This window comes from Melospiza georgiana, chromosome 1 (genome assembly GCF_028018845.1).
Source record: "Melospiza georgiana isolate bMelGeo1 chromosome 1, bMelGeo1.pri, whole genome shotgun sequence".
NCBI lineage: Eukaryota > Metazoa > Chordata > Aves > Passeriformes > Passerellidae > Melospiza > Melospiza georgiana.
Genome location: NC_080430.1, coordinates 95,078,083 through 95,095,638, shown reverse-complemented (window position 1 = coordinate 95,095,638; position 17,556 = coordinate 95,078,083). Strand labels below are relative to the sequence as shown.

General features: G+C 37.9%; 1 protein-coding gene across 6 annotated transcripts in view; it reads left to right on the top strand.

Moving 5' to 3' along the window:
• Nucleotides 1-17,556, top strand: part of CARMIL1 (capping protein regulator and myosin 1 linker 1) — a 188,959-nt gene that overhangs the window by 100,368 nt on the left and 71,035 nt on the right. For all 6 annotated transcript variants that reach the window (XM_058022148.1, XM_058022131.1, XM_058022110.1 and 3 more), the window contains exons 12-17: nt 3,577-3,663; nt 7,351-7,454; nt 9,372-9,449; nt 9,565-9,641; nt 10,571-10,675; nt 15,502-15,571. In XM_058022148.1, coding sequence (XP_057878131.1) covers nt 3,577-3,663; nt 7,351-7,454; nt 9,372-9,449; nt 9,565-9,641; nt 10,571-10,675; nt 15,502-15,571 — 521 coding nt within the window. The remainder of the gene's footprint in view (nt 1-3,576; nt 3,664-7,350; nt 7,455-9,371; nt 9,450-9,564; nt 9,642-10,570; nt 10,676-15,501; nt 15,572-17,556) is intronic.

Below are 17,556 nucleotides of genomic sequence, written 5' to 3'. Positions count from 1 at the left end.
AATGCCATATTTCTTTTCTGTATGAAAACTACCTCTTTTTCTCAGCTCTGTGGTGATATTCAAGAATACTGGCATAACTGGCATTCCTATGGAGCAAAGTGCTGTTAGCTCCACAAGATGGAAAATCAAGCTGAACAGCTCAGCTTTTCTCAGACTAGGCACCCCTAGGCATGATTTCAGTACATATCAAGTCATTCCTCTCCCTTGTCTACTCTTTTTTCACCCAAGAGGCATTTATTTTTAAAATAAGGTTACATTCTTTCAGTCTGGAGTTGACCCTTCAGCGTTGCCCATGTGAGATTTCCATTTGCTTCACTTAATGCATTCCAGGCACACACTGTTCTGGGATCAGACTGTCTTGTGCTCCTGTTGGGCCAGAAGAAAAATAAGAATTTTACACAGAGAACCTTTTCTTGTTTTATTTGGTTTGTTGGGGGAAATGTTCTATTCTCTTTGCTGTCATGATTCAAAATAGAAAAGCTGTTCATTCTGATTACAACCTGATGGACTCAGACTGTTGTTGACACAGAATTTTGTAGGTGTCTCTTCTTTCTTGCTGGTTCAGTGAGGAGAAAAATAGCTGGGAAGGAGGTTTTCTTCCCTTGTACATCTGTATCACTTTTCTTTTGACTAGAAGCAAGTATGATAATGTTTTGTTTTTAACCTATTCTGAGTAGTTTTTTATTTGAAATTGTTCACACGAATTGCTTTAACTCTTCTGATTACCTCTTGCCTGCTGATTATTGCTTGTCCTCGTTAAGAATTCTCATCACATGAAAGCCAGTGCTCCGCTGAAGAGCGTTTTTGTTACAATGTGCCGCAGGCCTACTGCATTTTACAGAAATTTTTGTTGCAAGCTGGAAAAAAGGCTGCTACATTGTTGATTCTGCTTTTGAAGAAGTGTATTTAGGTTGTGTTATTTGAAAGGGTTTTTTTTTTTTCCTAAGGAACTCATTTTTATCCTGGAAGCAAAACAATTGACCGAACATTGGGTACTCTACGGTGCAGGGGATCTTTTTTTCATTGTTTAAACATATCCATGGGGGTGCTTTCTTTGTAACACACCTATAGATTCAAGCCATTCCACAGTATCTACATATAAAACAAAAATGGAATGCAGAAACTACAACTTGGAGAAATTAGTAGGGTTTTTCATTATCTCAGCCTCTCCTATCAAATATGCAATTAAGATTTGACCTTTTCATTAGAATGAGATAGGGTATGGAGTACTTAGAAATTAATTATAATTGTAATGTGCAAATACTGCAACTTTTCAATTCAGGAAAATTCCCCGGGTGCAAGGTAGATTTGACTTGGGTAAACTGGGGTGGTAGGAAGGCTTTCACAAGTTAAAGTGGAAATTCATATAGACATATGGATTTTGGAAATTACCTTTTGAAAAATCACCTGCAGGAACTGGAACTAGATTATTTTGCAGTTATAAGGGAAATCACAGTTGTTTGTTTTCTGGAGAAGAGCATATTGGACCCTGTATGAACACAAACATGCACTAAGCTATTTTATGTTGTTGAGTACCAGTAACTGAAGGCATGATATTATTACATATTAATGCAACTGTTTGTATTCCAACAGCATGGGAAGTGGGTTTAGTTTACCTAAAGCATAGGACCTGTCTTTAGTTCAATACAGTGCAGTGTTTATATGCAGTGATTTTTTCACTGAGACCAGTCTCTTAATTTGTGTTTGGCTGTCCTTTATGGTACTGTCAATATTTGTGAGACTTAATACCTGAAAAGTTTCTTATCAATCTTGTCTGTAAAAATCTAGCCACACTGAAGTGATGGCAGCTTTACTTTTGACTCTACTAGGATCAGAATTTAATCTAATATTTTGTTAAAAATAATGTAAAACAAACATGCTGAAGCCTAGTGCTCAAATTCCAAACTGTGTGCCTGGATGCAGCTAACTCCATTTCTGCCATGTGAGCTGTCATCTCTGTTAAGCCATTAGCAAAAATGAGTCACCTAAAGGGTGTTCAAGGGCCAGAGCAACCAGAAGCAGTTTTTCTTTTCTGCACCTGATTCCATATCTTATAACTTAACCCCCATGCTAGTAAGATGTGAAAATTATTTAGCTTGGCTAGAACAATAATTGGCCTGCAGATTGTTAGCTAAATACAAAGATGGAGAGGTAAAACTATTTACTACAGGTCTTAGTAAAAATGGTTTACAGCAGAAATTACATTTGTTGTATCCTTAGTGATAGTGATTGTCCTTATAGAGCTATGGAAGAAAATCCTGTTAGTATGATTTGATTCATTCTTGCTGAAAATTGGTGAAGGTATATGGTTACCTTTGTGCTTTACAGTAAATGATTCCAAGGTCTCATGGGTCTAATGCTTTAGCAATATAAATAAAAAAGTGTGTATTGTTTTGAGCTGCATGGGTGTTGCGTGCAATGCTTTTACAAAGAGCATTAAAAAAAGACCCTCCCACAGTATCTGCAAGGTAGCTGGCCCCTCCATTGTCAATGATAAGCAAAACAGAATAAAACCAGAGTAAATGTAGGTATGTGACCTGCAGTTTCACAGACTGTTCCATGTCTGTGTATGTGGAAAGGGTATCAGCTTTTTAATTTACTATGTTTTCAATCAAGTAAAAGATTTTACCCTCTTTCTCTGTGCCCTTTTCTCTCCAAATGAATTGCTGTAGATAACTGTATTTCGCACCTCAGGTTAAGCCTGGAGTTTCTATGTTGATTTATTACTCTAATAAATATTTCACAGCTTAGTTGCATTGTTATTTAGGATGTACCCTCTTAATCAAATATCAATCTTTTGCTTAAAATGGAGCATTAAATTTGTGGAGTCAGGAACTTGGACACACTGGGTAAAGGTTTTAATGCAAAGTGCCATCTTATGGTCTTCTTCTTTTGTTGAATTTGTGCTGAGGTAGTCCAGTCTCAGCATCTTAATAGGTTTTTACTCTTTAGGAATTGCAAGTAGTTGTGCCATTTCCAAGCCTGTGTCCTGGCTGGTAGCCTGCAGGCTGCTGTAAGGGAATTAAGTGGTCATTATGACTTGGTCAAGGTTTCAGGCTCTTAGGGTTTGCCTCAGAAAAAGAGGGTGATGTTGGCTAATGTGGGTGCCTTTCTTGCCTTGACAGCCCTTCCTTTTAAAAGAAAATAAAAATAGCTTGAAGTTTTGTGTGAAACACCATTGTTGGGTTTTAGTTTGCACTAAGATTTTTTAATTTAGTTTATTTCCTGAAACATAAAGATTCCAGATTTTCCAAATGCTGACTGCTTGGTGTGTGTAATAGCTTCACTTTGACTCCTTCCCAAAAGTACATGTGTATTATGAAGTTTTTAAACTAATTAAGGAGGATTACTGATGGTTAAAAACAAAGTTTCCTATCTGTTGTTCAGTGGTTAGCAAAGCAGGGATCTTGATTACATCAGTAAGAGGTTCATAAAATGACAGAGCTCACCTGCACAGTGAGTGCAGTTCCTCCTCAAGTGTCACTGGTGCAGTTTGCCCCTGCTGAGATTTGCTGGGAAAACCTGAGGTCACAGAGCTCACCTGAAAACATCTGTTTTGTCTTTGCTCCCCAACAGGTGTGTCATCTTTGAGCATCCAGTTCGCCAAACTTCCAAAGGGACTGAAGCATTTAAATTTATCTAAAACCTCCTTGTCACCTAAAGGTAGGTTTTGTAAATATGCCTCTTTCTCCTCTAAAACTTTCAGACTTACATACAAAGAATACTTTTTCTTAGCAGATTATATAATTATTCATTTTGTTAATTATTTACATGTATTTTCTCAACAGTGCAGCTGCTTTTTTAGCAGTCATGGGTTGCTGAACCCTGGGCTGGGTTCTGAGTACCCTGCAGCACTTTGATAAACTCAGACTTGCTTCTGTAAGGGTTAAGTTTGAACCTGTATTATAAAGGAAGACTGAAATTAGGGTTGACATGAAAGATATGTTTCATATGCACTTCAAAAAAATGTCTGAAGCAAAAATGTGTAGGGGAATTTCCAAATGTTTTGTATGTACATAGTGCTATTATGAAACCAAGCATTGTGACAATAGCTGGTGAGTGATTTGCTCTGTCTAAAGACTTCTTTGTTTTATAATTTACAAATTTCTGATTTTATATTGTAATTGAAATGGTTGTACGTTTTAAAAGCAATAACAGCAGTGAAGCAGAAGCTAGAAGCTTTCAGGATTTTTTACATTTTTGTTTTACAAATAATAGGAGCAGTGACCTCTTGCACAGATGGCACAGTCCCAGGGTCTCCTGTATAGGTAATGGGTGTTAAAAATAGAAAAACCACAGTGACATTATTGCTGCTTTTTTGTAGATGTTGATGACCTGGAAAAGATGACTGAGTTAGCAGTATGAAGGACATCAGTTGATAACAGACAGAAACCATGCCCTTTTATCCTCTTTATTATTGCTCTGTGAAGTGCAGATTCTGTATTCTCCTTAGCTTCAAGGATTAACCTGGGGAATTATGGGTGGGGTAAAGGACTTTTTGCTGTTTTATTGTGGGTGCCTATGGCTCTTATTATGCTTACATAAACAATAAATCCTAACATGAGTTTATTCAATAATTATTTTCACTAAAAATACTTTTATTGAGCTCTGAGGTTGTTGTTTTCTACTGCTAACTCAGTTTCTGGTGACAGTTGGTTTAGAATCTTGACTAATGTAACATGTACTCTTGAAATGAGATACTTGTGAATTTAACAGAAATGTAGGCAGTTCTAGTATGTTCATTCATGCTCTACTTTTCTTCATGTGAGCTGAATTATTTCAGCAAGTGATTATGAAGTTTGAGTTGAGAGAACATTCTAGCAACATTTCCTTCTTCTTAAAGAATGAATGCCAGCTTGATGAAGTTCACCCACACATCTCTTGTCAGTGAAAGTGAATTCTGAGGTTATTAAAAGAATTTGAAGGTTTTTAACATCCTTTTAAAAGATGATCTTTAAGCAAAAGCTGAAAATATTTTCCAGTATGTCTAATACTGATGACCTCCAGATTAACGCATTACCATTAATGTTGTCCCATGGAAGCTCCACAGTATTTCTTAAAAATAGTATATGCCATGTCTTAAAATGGGAATTCTTACAACCCTCAGGACCTGAAGCAACTCAGGTTGCTGCAAAGCTGTCAGTTCCTCTCTAACCTAAGACAGTAATGATTTGGTTTTAACATGGGAGGCTATTTTTGAACTTTTAATACTCTCTGTGGAGAAAGTCTAAAAGAGTCCCTGGATTTTGGATTCAGTAGACTCCAAAGTGCATGTATTTTTTACTCCAACCTTTTTTTTTTGCCTTTTTTTAAAATTTTTTCCCTTTTATCTTTTTTAAATTTTTTTTGAGCTTTTCATAAATTCAGAACAAAACCTCACAGGTTTTGACCTTATTTTAAAAGTGCTTTCTATTTGAGATAAGTTTCTAAGATTGACAAGTGAAGTTCAGGTGGCAACTTCCCAGCTGATCTTTCTTCAAATATTGTATCTCAAAGTTCCTGAGAGCTATTAACAGTCTGAGCCTCCTGAGAGTGGTAAAAGAGCATAAAAGATTATCTGCAAATGAAAGTGAGATTACTGTTAGAGTATAGCACGAGGTAGTGTGAAGTTCAAACATAAATTTATTGATTTGAAGATTCTGGTTAAATGGAAAATTCTAGTATAGTCATTCAAAGATAAAACTTGCTTTTCTGAGTCCAAGCCAGAGGCTAATTAAAGAAATCCCTCATTCACATTGTTTGCCTTCACTGATGTGACTGATTTTGAGCACTTGGCCCTTTTAAAGCATGAAACAAGCAGTGATATCATTAATTGTTTGCTAGCTGTTCTTCTCCCTCAGACTCAGACACTGCTTCTGAAGTCCCAGAATTGGTTCTTGATTGTACATGCTGAATTGCTGGTATTTTAACCCAGCTGGAGCCCCAGCTGATAACAAGGTACCATCGAGCAACAAGGACAAAATTGCATTTGTTCCTTCTTCTTGGTGTTGCTTGCAAATGTTGTTGAGAAGGCTCACTAAAGTGAATCCAAAGCTGTAATGTCAAGCTTTTAAACAGAGCTTTTAAATAGTTTTTGAAGTTTCAAAAAGTATTAGTTTGCAGTTTACCTTTAGCAACAGGGTGTAGATTCAACACCACCATCTCAAGCTAAAATAAAAATTACTCTAAGCAGAAAATATTTGAGACTTGACAAGGATGTTTCTGTGCTTTGATATTTTCCAGTTTCAAAAGCCTCCTGAAACCAAGAGCCACAGTACTGATATGGGAGACTTTGTTAATATTTGAAAGCCCATAAAATTAAAGAACTGACATCAGTATTTTTGTCTTCAGTAGCTTGCTAGCTGTTTCTTCTACATCCTCACTGGCAAATCACTTTCATAAGTTTTTAAGTGGAGACTGGATGTGTTTAATCCATTGAATGCCCATCCAGTTTCACTGACCAGCTTTGAGAAATGGTTGAATGTTGTGTGGTAGATCACTTGCCTTCTGTATAGCTTTGGCCAGGAACTTAAAAAAAAAAAAGCTGCATCAACTAAAGGACACCGTGATGCTTATACATGTAAGAAAAATGTGCATGTAGTGCTTGAAAGACAGCAAAGACCATCTACAGTAAATTGATAAGTTGATGATAAGCTGTAGAGTCCTCAGATGAAATTTAGATTTGAAGAAATCAGAAATAGCCATGTCCTAATTTGTATTTTGAAAAGCTGAAAAGTTTCAATGGAAGAAAGCCCTGACTGGTTTGTTCCCAATGTGAGCTTTTTAATTTTAATGTGAAAAATATGTGTTTGTTCTGATAAGCAACTGAGAGTCTTTATGCGTCTCTTGGTACTTTTAATTAACTATTTTTATGAAATTACAGGCAAATACATGAATTGAAGTATTTTTAATTTCTAGGTCTCATCAGTTGCTTTTGAAGTTCCGGCAATTATAATTGTTAATGTACTTGGTCTTCCACAGATGCTTACATCTACTTCCACAGATAGTTTTATTTAAATATAATTATTTGTAGGAAGACACTGGCTTAACATTATGGAGTAAACTGTGTTTTTAAAATCTGTTTGAAAATGGATCTGAATACATCCTGGATCTGGGACATATAACACGCTGTGGCTCCATCAGGGAAGTTGTTAGAGTGTGGTCCAGGGGGAACTGGGCATGCTGTGCCAGGGAAAGGTCCCATACCCGCCTGGTCATCTGTGTTCCTCAGCTGCAGTACAGTGATGGCAGTAGGAGGTCATTGAACATTTGCACGAGTCTGTGTTCACTGAAATTGTGCACTTGCAGGCTCTGGGCCAGTTTTGTGTGGAGCTGGCTCGGCTGAGTGAGTTGTGACCTCTTTTTTGTCAGGGGTGAACAGCCTTTCCCAGTCACTGAGTGCCAACTCGCTGATCGCCAGCACGCTCGTCTATCTCGACCTCTCAGGGAACGCGCTCCGCGGAGATGATCTCTCAGTAAGCGCTTTCCTCTCGCCGGGAGACAATTAATGTGTGTTAATTAACGCTTGAGAGACAGGCAATAACCTTTTGGTTTAGATCCTCTTTGGCCTTTATTTCTGTACAGTTTTAGTAGGGATAGAAAATAACAGTTTTATTTCTGGACTTCGGTATAAAGTCAGAGAACTGCCCCACACAACTAAAAAAATCCACATAATTTTAGTTTATGCCTTTAGTCTTTGGCTTATCCTGATACATGAGGAAAGTGCAAGGATACCATTTTTTTCCCAGTGGATTTGGTATTCTCTCTGAGTTCTGTTTGAAAGTGACAAAATGCCATTAAAAAGCCCTCATAATCTTTTTAATGATAAGAATATTACAAATTTTTCATTGAAAGGCTGGAAGCAAATTATTTCTTATGACTTGTAAAGAATTAATTTCTGCTTTTCAGTATTTTTGTTTGTATAAATAAATTTGGGCACCTTGTTGACATGTGCTGGTGAAACCCATGATACTTTGGAGAATGTAATTATTTTTTAGAGTCCCATGAAGATAGAGCTGTATTTCCTCCCTAATGAAATCCATTTACTTCTCAATTAGTATATATTCACTTTCTGACTGTTACATTTGCATTTCTCTTTGACATCAAAAGTTATGTGCACGTGACTGTCAGGTTTTGAATTCTAAGTATTGAACATCTAGAAGATGCAAAACTATGGTCAAGCAATCTCATCATTTAAAGTGCTGTCAGATATGACTTCATGGCTTTTTCACATATCTTACTTGCAGATTCATCAGCATATTTAGAGAACTAGACTTTTCAGACATGAGGTGAAAGGGCCAGAGGGACAACAGGGTTTTAAAGGTAGCAAATAAATAGTTAAATGTAAGTAAAGACACACAGTGAATTACTCTGAGTGAATAACATAGTAAATTATGTAAAAACAAAAGGTAAAACAAAATGTAATAAATAAATCTTTGGCAGGCAGTGTTTAAAAACACCTAAGGTCTACCTACAATATTTTAAGGAATAAATGCAGGAAGTTGGGCTTATCTTAGCTTGTCAGAGGGATGGTTCAAAGATAAAGATTATTCATACTGAGATCTCTTAATCTGTGGAATCAGTTTTCTAACAGGAGCAAGGAAATCCTGTTATTTAGCTATTAAAATAAACCCTAGGAAAGTGTGGAAATTTTCAAAGTGAGGACTTGTCCTGCATTGTAGTTATAGGAGCTAAATGACCTAGTTTTTGGGAAGATGGATCTATTTTAGAAATGTTAAGTGTGCACTGTTTGGCTGGATTTCATGTGGAGTTGAGCTTTCCACTTTCCTCTGAATTAGGTCACACTTTTATCTTTCTATGTTGCTCTCTGAGACTAAAAAGAGCCCAAAATGAAACAGGTTATAGTAAGAAGTTTCATATATGCTAACATTTGCATGACATATTGTAGGCAGTACCGAAGTCATCAATGTTAGTCTTCTTACTGGTTCTGTATTCTCCCTTAAACCTGTAATGTGCAGCTAATATTAAGAGCTAACCATGGATTTCAGGTGCAAATTAGTTGCTTCCCTCATGCTTAAGGAGTCTGGCTTTAACTTACGAACCAATTAGCCTTTCTGAAATGTAACAGCAATCGGAGTTACATCACAAATCTTTGTTTAATTATCATCTTAATTAATTATCATCTGCTGCGAAAGTTAAATGCAGTAACTCAAGACCTGTGCTTTAAGAGAAATGTTGGGTAAGTGTAGTCTGAGCTCTGTTTTCCCACTATTAAAAAAAAGCCTACAAATGTAAAACATTTTGTACGATTAGGTGAAGTTTCAGGTGATTTTATAGTAAAAGCCAAAAATGCAATGACAGATAGTGATCCAGTAACAGTTGTCGTAATATGAAAATTAACGTCTGTAATTCTTTCTGTCAAATAATTATAGAGCCTGTACAATTTTTTGGCCCAGCCAAATGCCCTTGTTCATCTGGATTTATCCAACACGGAGTGTGCACTAGATATGGTAAAGACCATTTTTGTTGCTATTTCAATACCAAGGGGACATTCCCCACCTTCTATCCCTAAGTACTTTTTTTGGTTAATATAAATTAAAATAATTTGCCCTTATTTTGAACCAGGTGTGTGGAGCCCTCCTTCGTGGATGCCTTCAGCATCTAGCTGTCCTTAGCCTCTCAAGGACTCTGTTTTCTCACAGGTACAATTTAAATGTCATTACCCTCAACTCCTGCAGTATTTTGGTTTATAATTTTTTGCACTTATGTAGCACCTTTCTTTTTAAGAATAAATCTAAGACTGTTTTTTTATAAAGCCTTAGAAGTCTTAGTGCTCAATGAAGTAGATACTACTTATTGTAAGCAAAATATTTTCTTTCCCTTTCTGCTCTTTGCTAAAGGTCTGTAAAGTAAGCTGCCTTGTGTAATATGTGTTTGTGTGATACTGCTGCAATAGAAAGTCTGTATATATCTTTTGTCTCTAAAGGGCAAAGCACCACACTTTGAAGTCTGGCTGATTTGATTCCTCTTTATATATGATTTTTAAAGTTTGTATTTTTAATGATTTGATGATGGGTACAAATGCTTTTGTTCCTGTTTTGTCATCTGCTGGGAGGAATTCCCGTTGAAAGTCTTTGAGATTGAACATTTACTTTATAGAGAACTTGCATTGTACGAAATATTTGGTTCCATTTTCTTCAGATTGAAGCTTTGGGTCCTTATCAGAGATGACACCTAATTGTTGCTAAGGTATTCTAGCATTGAGTAATTATTTCTAGTGGTGAAAAAGCAATTTCAGGGTTTTGTTCATGTCCTGTTCGATCTTCTGCTTGTGAGATGTAAGTATGTTCACTATTAAGCAGATCTAAATGATCATTCTTTGAAGTTCACCAAACAGGAGGTAGATAGTAATGTCTTCTGTGCAGCAGTGCAGTTGTGAGGATTGTTTGTTGAATCAACATTTTGATGACATTATAATTCTAAGCTAATTGAGAGCCACTGATTACAGAACTGCCGAAGGTAGAGCAATTAAACTGTAAAAGATCATTACATTTCTGATGGCTTGCATTCACTATTTATTGGAATGAGGAGTATCTAAATGCTACTTCTTAATGAATCTGTTTATTTACAGAAAAGGAAAAGAAGTCCCTCCCTCCTTCAAACAGTTTTTCAGCAGCTCACTTGCTTTGATGCAGATTAACCTTTCAGGAACTAAACTCCCTCCTGAGCCTCTAAAGTAAGAATTTAATTTCATTTTCTCCTGTGCCTAAAACCTAGTTTGCATTTTTGTTATATGAGTGCCTCATATTTTTAAAAGGAAGGGGGAAAGAATTTTGCTTTCTTTTTTTTTTTTCCCCACTGTACATTATTGATGTTACAAGAATGAGTTTTGTGATGGTCATACATTCATAAAATGTTCTTTCTATCTCACAGTTGAGACTATTAATCATATTTTTTGCTCTGGGAATGTCACAGTTGTTTAGCTTCTGTCAGCGTTTTTTTTTGGGTATATTTATTCTTTGTGGCTTACGAACAAAACTGCTTCACAGTGAAATGGGATTATAGGCTTGTGTGAGCACCATTCCTTTGGGACTGCATTATTGCAACAGCCATAATGAAACAGAACCTGTTGCAGTGTTTGGGAGGAGAAACCTATTGCACTGAGCTGTGTTCTCCTTTTGGGGAGGAGACAATGGCAGCAATTTCCAGGAGTGCTAAGTGGAATGAGTCTTTTTGTTGTATGTCACCCAGCCTGTGACTAACAGGTTCTGCAGGCTGAGGGAAATTGTAAAGCACTGTCACCTTTCTTGTGATGTGTCTGGATTTGAACTATGAAATTTTCAGACATGAAGTTTTTAAAGTGTGTTTTAAAGTCAAGAGAGGCTTAGATAGGCTATCTGTAATTCTGGCAGAATACTGGTGTTTATTTGGCTTAATTAAAGAAAGGGCTCTTTTCAAAGTGTTATCTTCCTAACTAATATACATTAAAATACACATAACTTTATCTGTAGCAGATGCCTAGACATGTTCACTACCCATTTTGCAACCTTAATATGGATATATGTGCATGGATGTATCCTTTTATTTTTGGGAGCCTGCCTTCTGAGGAGAAGGGTAATGGGGAGTATCTAATGGTCAGGAGTTAATGGCAAAATTGCAGATGTAGGATAGATATCAAGAGTAGTTAGTGAGAATGTGATGGAAAGCTTTTGATACTGGAAGAAGCGAAGGGAGGGAAGAGTGACAAGTGCAACAGCAGAAAGAGAAGTGCATGTCATTTTGGATTATTTTTTCTTAAGGCAATTCAGTATTGAAGAGGGCAGTACAATATCTCAGAGCCGCAGAATGTGTCACGTTGGGAGGGATCATTGTGGGTCATTTGGTCCAACCTCCCTGCTTAAGTAGGGTCATCCTTACAGCACATGGCACAGGATTGCATCCAGATAGTTCTTGAGTATCTCCAGTGGGGAAGATTCGACAACACCTCTGGGCAGCCTGTTCCAGTGCATGGTCACCTGCACAGTAAAGAAGTTCTTCCTCATGTTCAGGTGGAACTTCCTGTTTTTGCATCAGGCGTCAGTTTTTTCCTGTGGCCTCTTTTCTTGTTCCTTGGCACCTCTGAGAAGAGCCTGATGGTTAAGTCAGGTGTGATGGATTGAAATCCATATTTACCTGCAGGAGCCATTTTAGCTCTGATCTTGCACAAGAGATCAGAGCACAAGAGCATCTATGTGATGCTCTTGGTTGTTGTAGTGCTTGTTCAGACTTTGCCAGTATTAGGAAGGTGTGGTACAGATGTGTTTTCAAACACAAGGTGATTTTTTTGGAACATGGTTGATTCTGATTAATTTAGAGAAATTGATCTAAATGGAGGGTGGAGGGCAGCAGGGAAGAAAAACAAGGATGGATGTGACTACTAAAGAAGACAGTATTGGTTTGGCAGGAAAAGGAAAATGCTGTGGGATGTTGAATATATCCCCAGAGATTAGGAAAGGTGAGAAGCACCAAACATTAAAGTTCTCGTCATGTTGAGTATGTCTTATGGTATGAGGAATGTGAGTGAGTTCTGTACAATTGCCTGTGCTCATGAAAGATACTATTATATTAATTTATCCCAATAACTTTGGGCCTTTTGCCTGCCAGCTGGGCAGCAAATGGCATCTTCGAAGGCCTTTTCAGTCAACATATGCATTAGCAAAAAACTGCTTCTGGTAACATTTAAGATAATCTGGTTCAATTTGACTGGATTGTGTTGGACAGAGTTACTTGCCTGACTGGTGTTGGTGGAAGTAAAGAGGCAGTGATGGGGAGCATAGGATGAGCTGAGAGCAGAAAGCTCTTTCAGTAGCTCAGAAAGCTCCAAGGGCATCTTTGCAAAGTCCAGCTGCAAGTGAATGGTCTCAGAGTGTCCATGCCACTCTCGGCTGTCTGGTATTTTGGCCTGGACTGCTTTTGTTCTGGTGACAGCATTCACTTCTGCCTAGGAGATAGAACAGAAGCTGCCAGTACTTTTTGGCAATTTCCATGATGTGCTTTTTCTCTGACCTAAATTTTTCATTCAGTTTGAGCTGAGTGTGTCACAACACTACAGAGGACTTTGATCTGCAGGGTGCCTTGCTTTACCTCTCAAACCCTATATGGCTTGACTGATCCACTTCAGAAATGTCCTGTGTAAGTTAATCTGGTGTTAAAAGGACTGAGGATGTGTATTGTGGGACAGCTGCTTGGCCTTTTGTTCTTAAGTGCAAGAATTACAAACCTTCTCTGGAGCCATCAAGATCACAGTGGTAGTTAAACACAAGAAGATAGAAACACTTTTTTTCAGGCAGGAAATTGTCATTTGCAGGCAAGAGCACATGAGAGATGGCTCCAGGAAGCAAAAAAATCAAAGCTATGATGTATCATAATAGTACTTTCCTGGCATCATTCATCAGCATATGACAAAAAACTTTTGGAGCTGTCCAGCGACAAAAGTTCCTGGTTTGTGTCCATGAACCAGAGGTCACCAACTGAATGTGAGATTCAAGATCAATCCTGCCTAGAGAAAAAAGGGATAGATAAAAATGCGGATGCCTGACATTCTGAGATCCAAATTCCCATAATTAATTGTTATTTGATTTCTTTATAGGCTTCCTTTAGCTCTTCAGCTGTGGTGTGTTTAATTGCGTGTGCTAGCTCAGTGAGTTTAAAGATATTGGTTAATCAGTGCAGTCTGTGAAGGACATGAGCTTGCTTGGACAGTGTAAATCAAGCCTTTTAGGGAGCAGGTTTGCTGATACATTGAGGATGCCATGTGGTGAGTGGAGAGAGGGTACACACCTTGCACATCGGTAATTTAGTTAGTGTTCCATATGCAGCTCACTTTTTTTCACCATTTTTAATGGAGGCAGTTTGTACTCTTGTCCTTGTTGAAGTGTAAGTTGGCATTTTTGTTGAATTTTACAGACATTGCCAAAAACTGTATTTTGATCTGTCAGTGCTGTAACAAGACAAGTTTCTGATATGCTTCTCATGCAAATGCTAATTGCAAGGCCAATTCTTGCATTCTGCATCATGCACAGTTGATAAGACCTCTCCATGTGTTGCCATGTGTGTGATTTAAACATAGTGGCCAAGTGTAAGTATAAGATGTCTGGCTTCAGGCCCTTTGCAGGCTGGTGATTTTTCATGACAAAGAATTGAGAAACAAGGAGATTTTCTTAGGGTGAATTTATAGGAAAGAAGGTTAGGGGAAAAAAACCCTTTTTTTTCCTTCCTGTGAAAAGTGTTCAACTGAAGCAGCATGATGTGTCTGTTTTTTAATCTGTACTTCTTTTATGCTTCCACTGTTTTTTTTTATTTCCTGGAGATGCTTCGGAAGCTCTTTGTAAGCTTACCATCAGCCAGACTGACTGAATAAAAAACATGTTTGGGTAAGAAAGATAGACAAGATCATCTAAAAATTTGTGAGAACTGTTGCAGAACTTTCACTTCTCTCCCTACCCTCTTGCCCCCCTCATATATTAATAGCTTAAGTAAATGAGCAGAAGACATCTGCCCTTGTTAATAGGGAAGGTCTGATTATACCTGCAGGACAGAAAATATAAATAGGTTTAAATGAAAACCTGCTCAAGACACACACATTTCAAATGTTGCTTTGACGCACTACTTGCATAGCAAGTGTGTAGACAAATGGCTCCTCAGAAGGGATTCGTTTTTATCTCCATGTATCAGTCACTTGGTTAGCTCCTTTTGGCTGAAATGAAGTTGGAGAAGGAAGTCCTTCTGTTTCTCTGTTGAATTATTAATTCAAAGCTGCATCTATTCTGAAGATATTAGAAGGTATACACAGATTTTGTTTATTTCTTCTCTATTACACATACTATTGTGCTTTCTGATTTGACAGTATTAATAGAAGTGTGATAATAATACTAACTTTTAGATGTGGAAACAAACTTCTGTGAGACTTTAAAAGTGAATTTATGAGAACCCTAATTAGTTGTTACTTCATGAGTCTGCCAATGTGCCTAAAGGCAAAGGATGCCATTGCATAAGGCTATCGTTTTGAAAATCTGTAAATACTTGTTGGGTTGTGGACATGGAGAATTTTGTGGTACTGGAACATCCTCGAGCCTTTGAGTGTTACAGGCATTGTGCCTGACTGAAATGGATGGCTGCGTGGCATCTTGCATATTTTAAAAACTTTATTCTTTCCTAGATTTTTTGGAAAATCTGAGAGTTTGGATGGTTGTATGACAGAACACTCCAGTTATAATAATTCGGTGCTCTTTGAAAGCAAATGTTGAAGAAAATTCATCTCTGATGAATGTTATTAAATGTTGATGGTGCATTAGCTTTACAGTTTCTTCATTAGCCTTGCATCCCTGCAGTTTTTGAAGCTCCTGGAGTGTTCCGAGTGTGGCAGGCTTGTGCTCCTGTTGCCATTTAAGAAATAACTGCTCAGCTGGTGTTGTTTTGAAATGAATCTTTGCATTATAGATGTATTAACCTGTGATCACTTAGATGATGATGTAAAGCTGCCCTTTATCTTTTTAAAACAGTTCTAAAATTGATCTTTTTCAGAGCGCTATTATTAGGCCTGGCTTGCAATCACAATCTGAAGGAGGTGTCTTTAGACCTCAGTAGCTGTGAGGTAAGGAATATTTATCAGGATGTGTTCAAAATGTGCAATGACGAGGTTTTAGAGTTCCTGTGAAATCCACTGGGCAAGATATTCTTCCTCTGTAGTCAAAAGTTGTGGGGAAGATGAGAAGCAGAGAACTCAGAGAAGCAGTTATGATAAAAGTTAGGATGCTGTAACACACATCCTAAATAATGAGCACAGAGGTTCAAAGCACCCGATCAGCAAAAGTCTCCTTGCAGTGCAGCTGTACTACACACTGAGCCAGCCTGTTGGATGCTTGGCAGCTTCTGCTCTCTGGTGGTGTGATTAGCAGCAGGATTTTCCGAGGTGCCCAAATTTGAATGGCTCTAAGGAAGCTGCATGCCCTGAAGGCATGTCTGAGGTTCAGTTGTCTTCCTTCAGAACCGAAGGCATGCTCCCTCTTCTGCAGGTTTGCTTCTTAACCTTGGGAGAAATTCTATTTTCCTAATCAATTAATCAATTCAAGCCAATAAGGATCTTTGGTAAAAGTTATTAACATAACAAGCACTGTCAAAGTGGCCTCAAGAATAAGTAAGAACAATTGTGGCAACTGGTTTGCCTTATCTTGTTTCCTCTTTCTTCTCTGTGCTTTGCTGTGTGCTCTATTTCCCAGGACTGCCCATGCTCTTGCAGGGTGACTCCTTCGTGGTTAAAGCAGAATTTGAAAAGATCAGACACAACCCTGGGAAGCCACTTGAGGCAAAGTCATTTTGTAGAGAGCTGTGTGGTGGACTCTTGCCAAAACCAACATGAACCACTTTAGGCCTTCTCTGACTTCCCCCAGTTTTTTAAGCTGCAAAGAAGGCCTCCCATTTGTTAGATATTTCCAATGCCATCTTAGTATTAACTGTTACAGAAGTGCCTGCAGGTACAGTGGTTGCCCTTTAAGTAGAAAATACACAATATTGATAACCGTGTTGAGGTGCGGTAATCCTTGCCTTTAGGTTCATGATCAATTGCAAATTGATCAAATGTGCACAGATTTCCTTATGAAGAAAAAACCAAATAACTGTGAATGCATATCATAGTTTCTAATATTTTAGACTTTTTGGAAAATATTACTTTGAAGAGCACTACATGTAAATTTCAAATAGCAAAGCTTTTAAGTCCAGTATATATACTTCTGAGTAGAGGGATCAGATGGATGATAATTTATCTTTCAGAGGAAGGAAGGAGAAGGGAGGAGTAATTAACGTAATAAAAATTATGTCCTACGATGATGATTTAGCCTTAAATGAATAAATCAATAAAACACAAATATAAGTAATGAGAGTATAAATTAGCATGTAAATCAACAAGGGCTGACAGGAGAGAAAATATTACCCTTTCATGAAATAAACCCAGGCTGGGATGTGAACGAGCTCTTCAAGGAGCAATGAGATTTATTGGACACCAAAGCACTTGTGGTCATGGCTTTTGTGACAGAAAGGAAGGAATCCTGCCCAACTCAGTGTTGCCTTCCTGTAGCTGGTCCCTCCAGATTGACAGCACTTCCTTAGATCCTTCCCTTAACATTTTTTTTTTGCCCATCACTGAGCTTTATCCATTCTCATGTGCTTTGGAAAGAAGTGATGCTTCCACCAGCAGGGAAGTTGATGTGCCAGCAGCTGGGAGTGCTCTGAACAGGCCCAGCACCTCAGGATCCTGCTCCACCTCTCCCTGACCCTCTGGGATCTGGGCAGGGTGATCTACACCTGGAAAGAGAGTGGTGGGAAGCTTGGAGCCAGTCACCACTACTCCCAGTTCCTGCAAGCACACGCTCCTAGGGGGCTATAAGGCTGATGCTTCAGCTTTGCCCTCTTCTTTCCTGCATCAGGCAAGCTGTACTCAAGTATGGAAGGATAAATCTGTGTTCCTTCCCTCTTCTACCATTTTTCATTTGCTCCCATAATTTTCTGGTATATTATCTCCAAGCTTAATCATTTTCTATTGCTTGTTTGGTTGTTTTTTTAAATTATTTTTTACTATGAAAA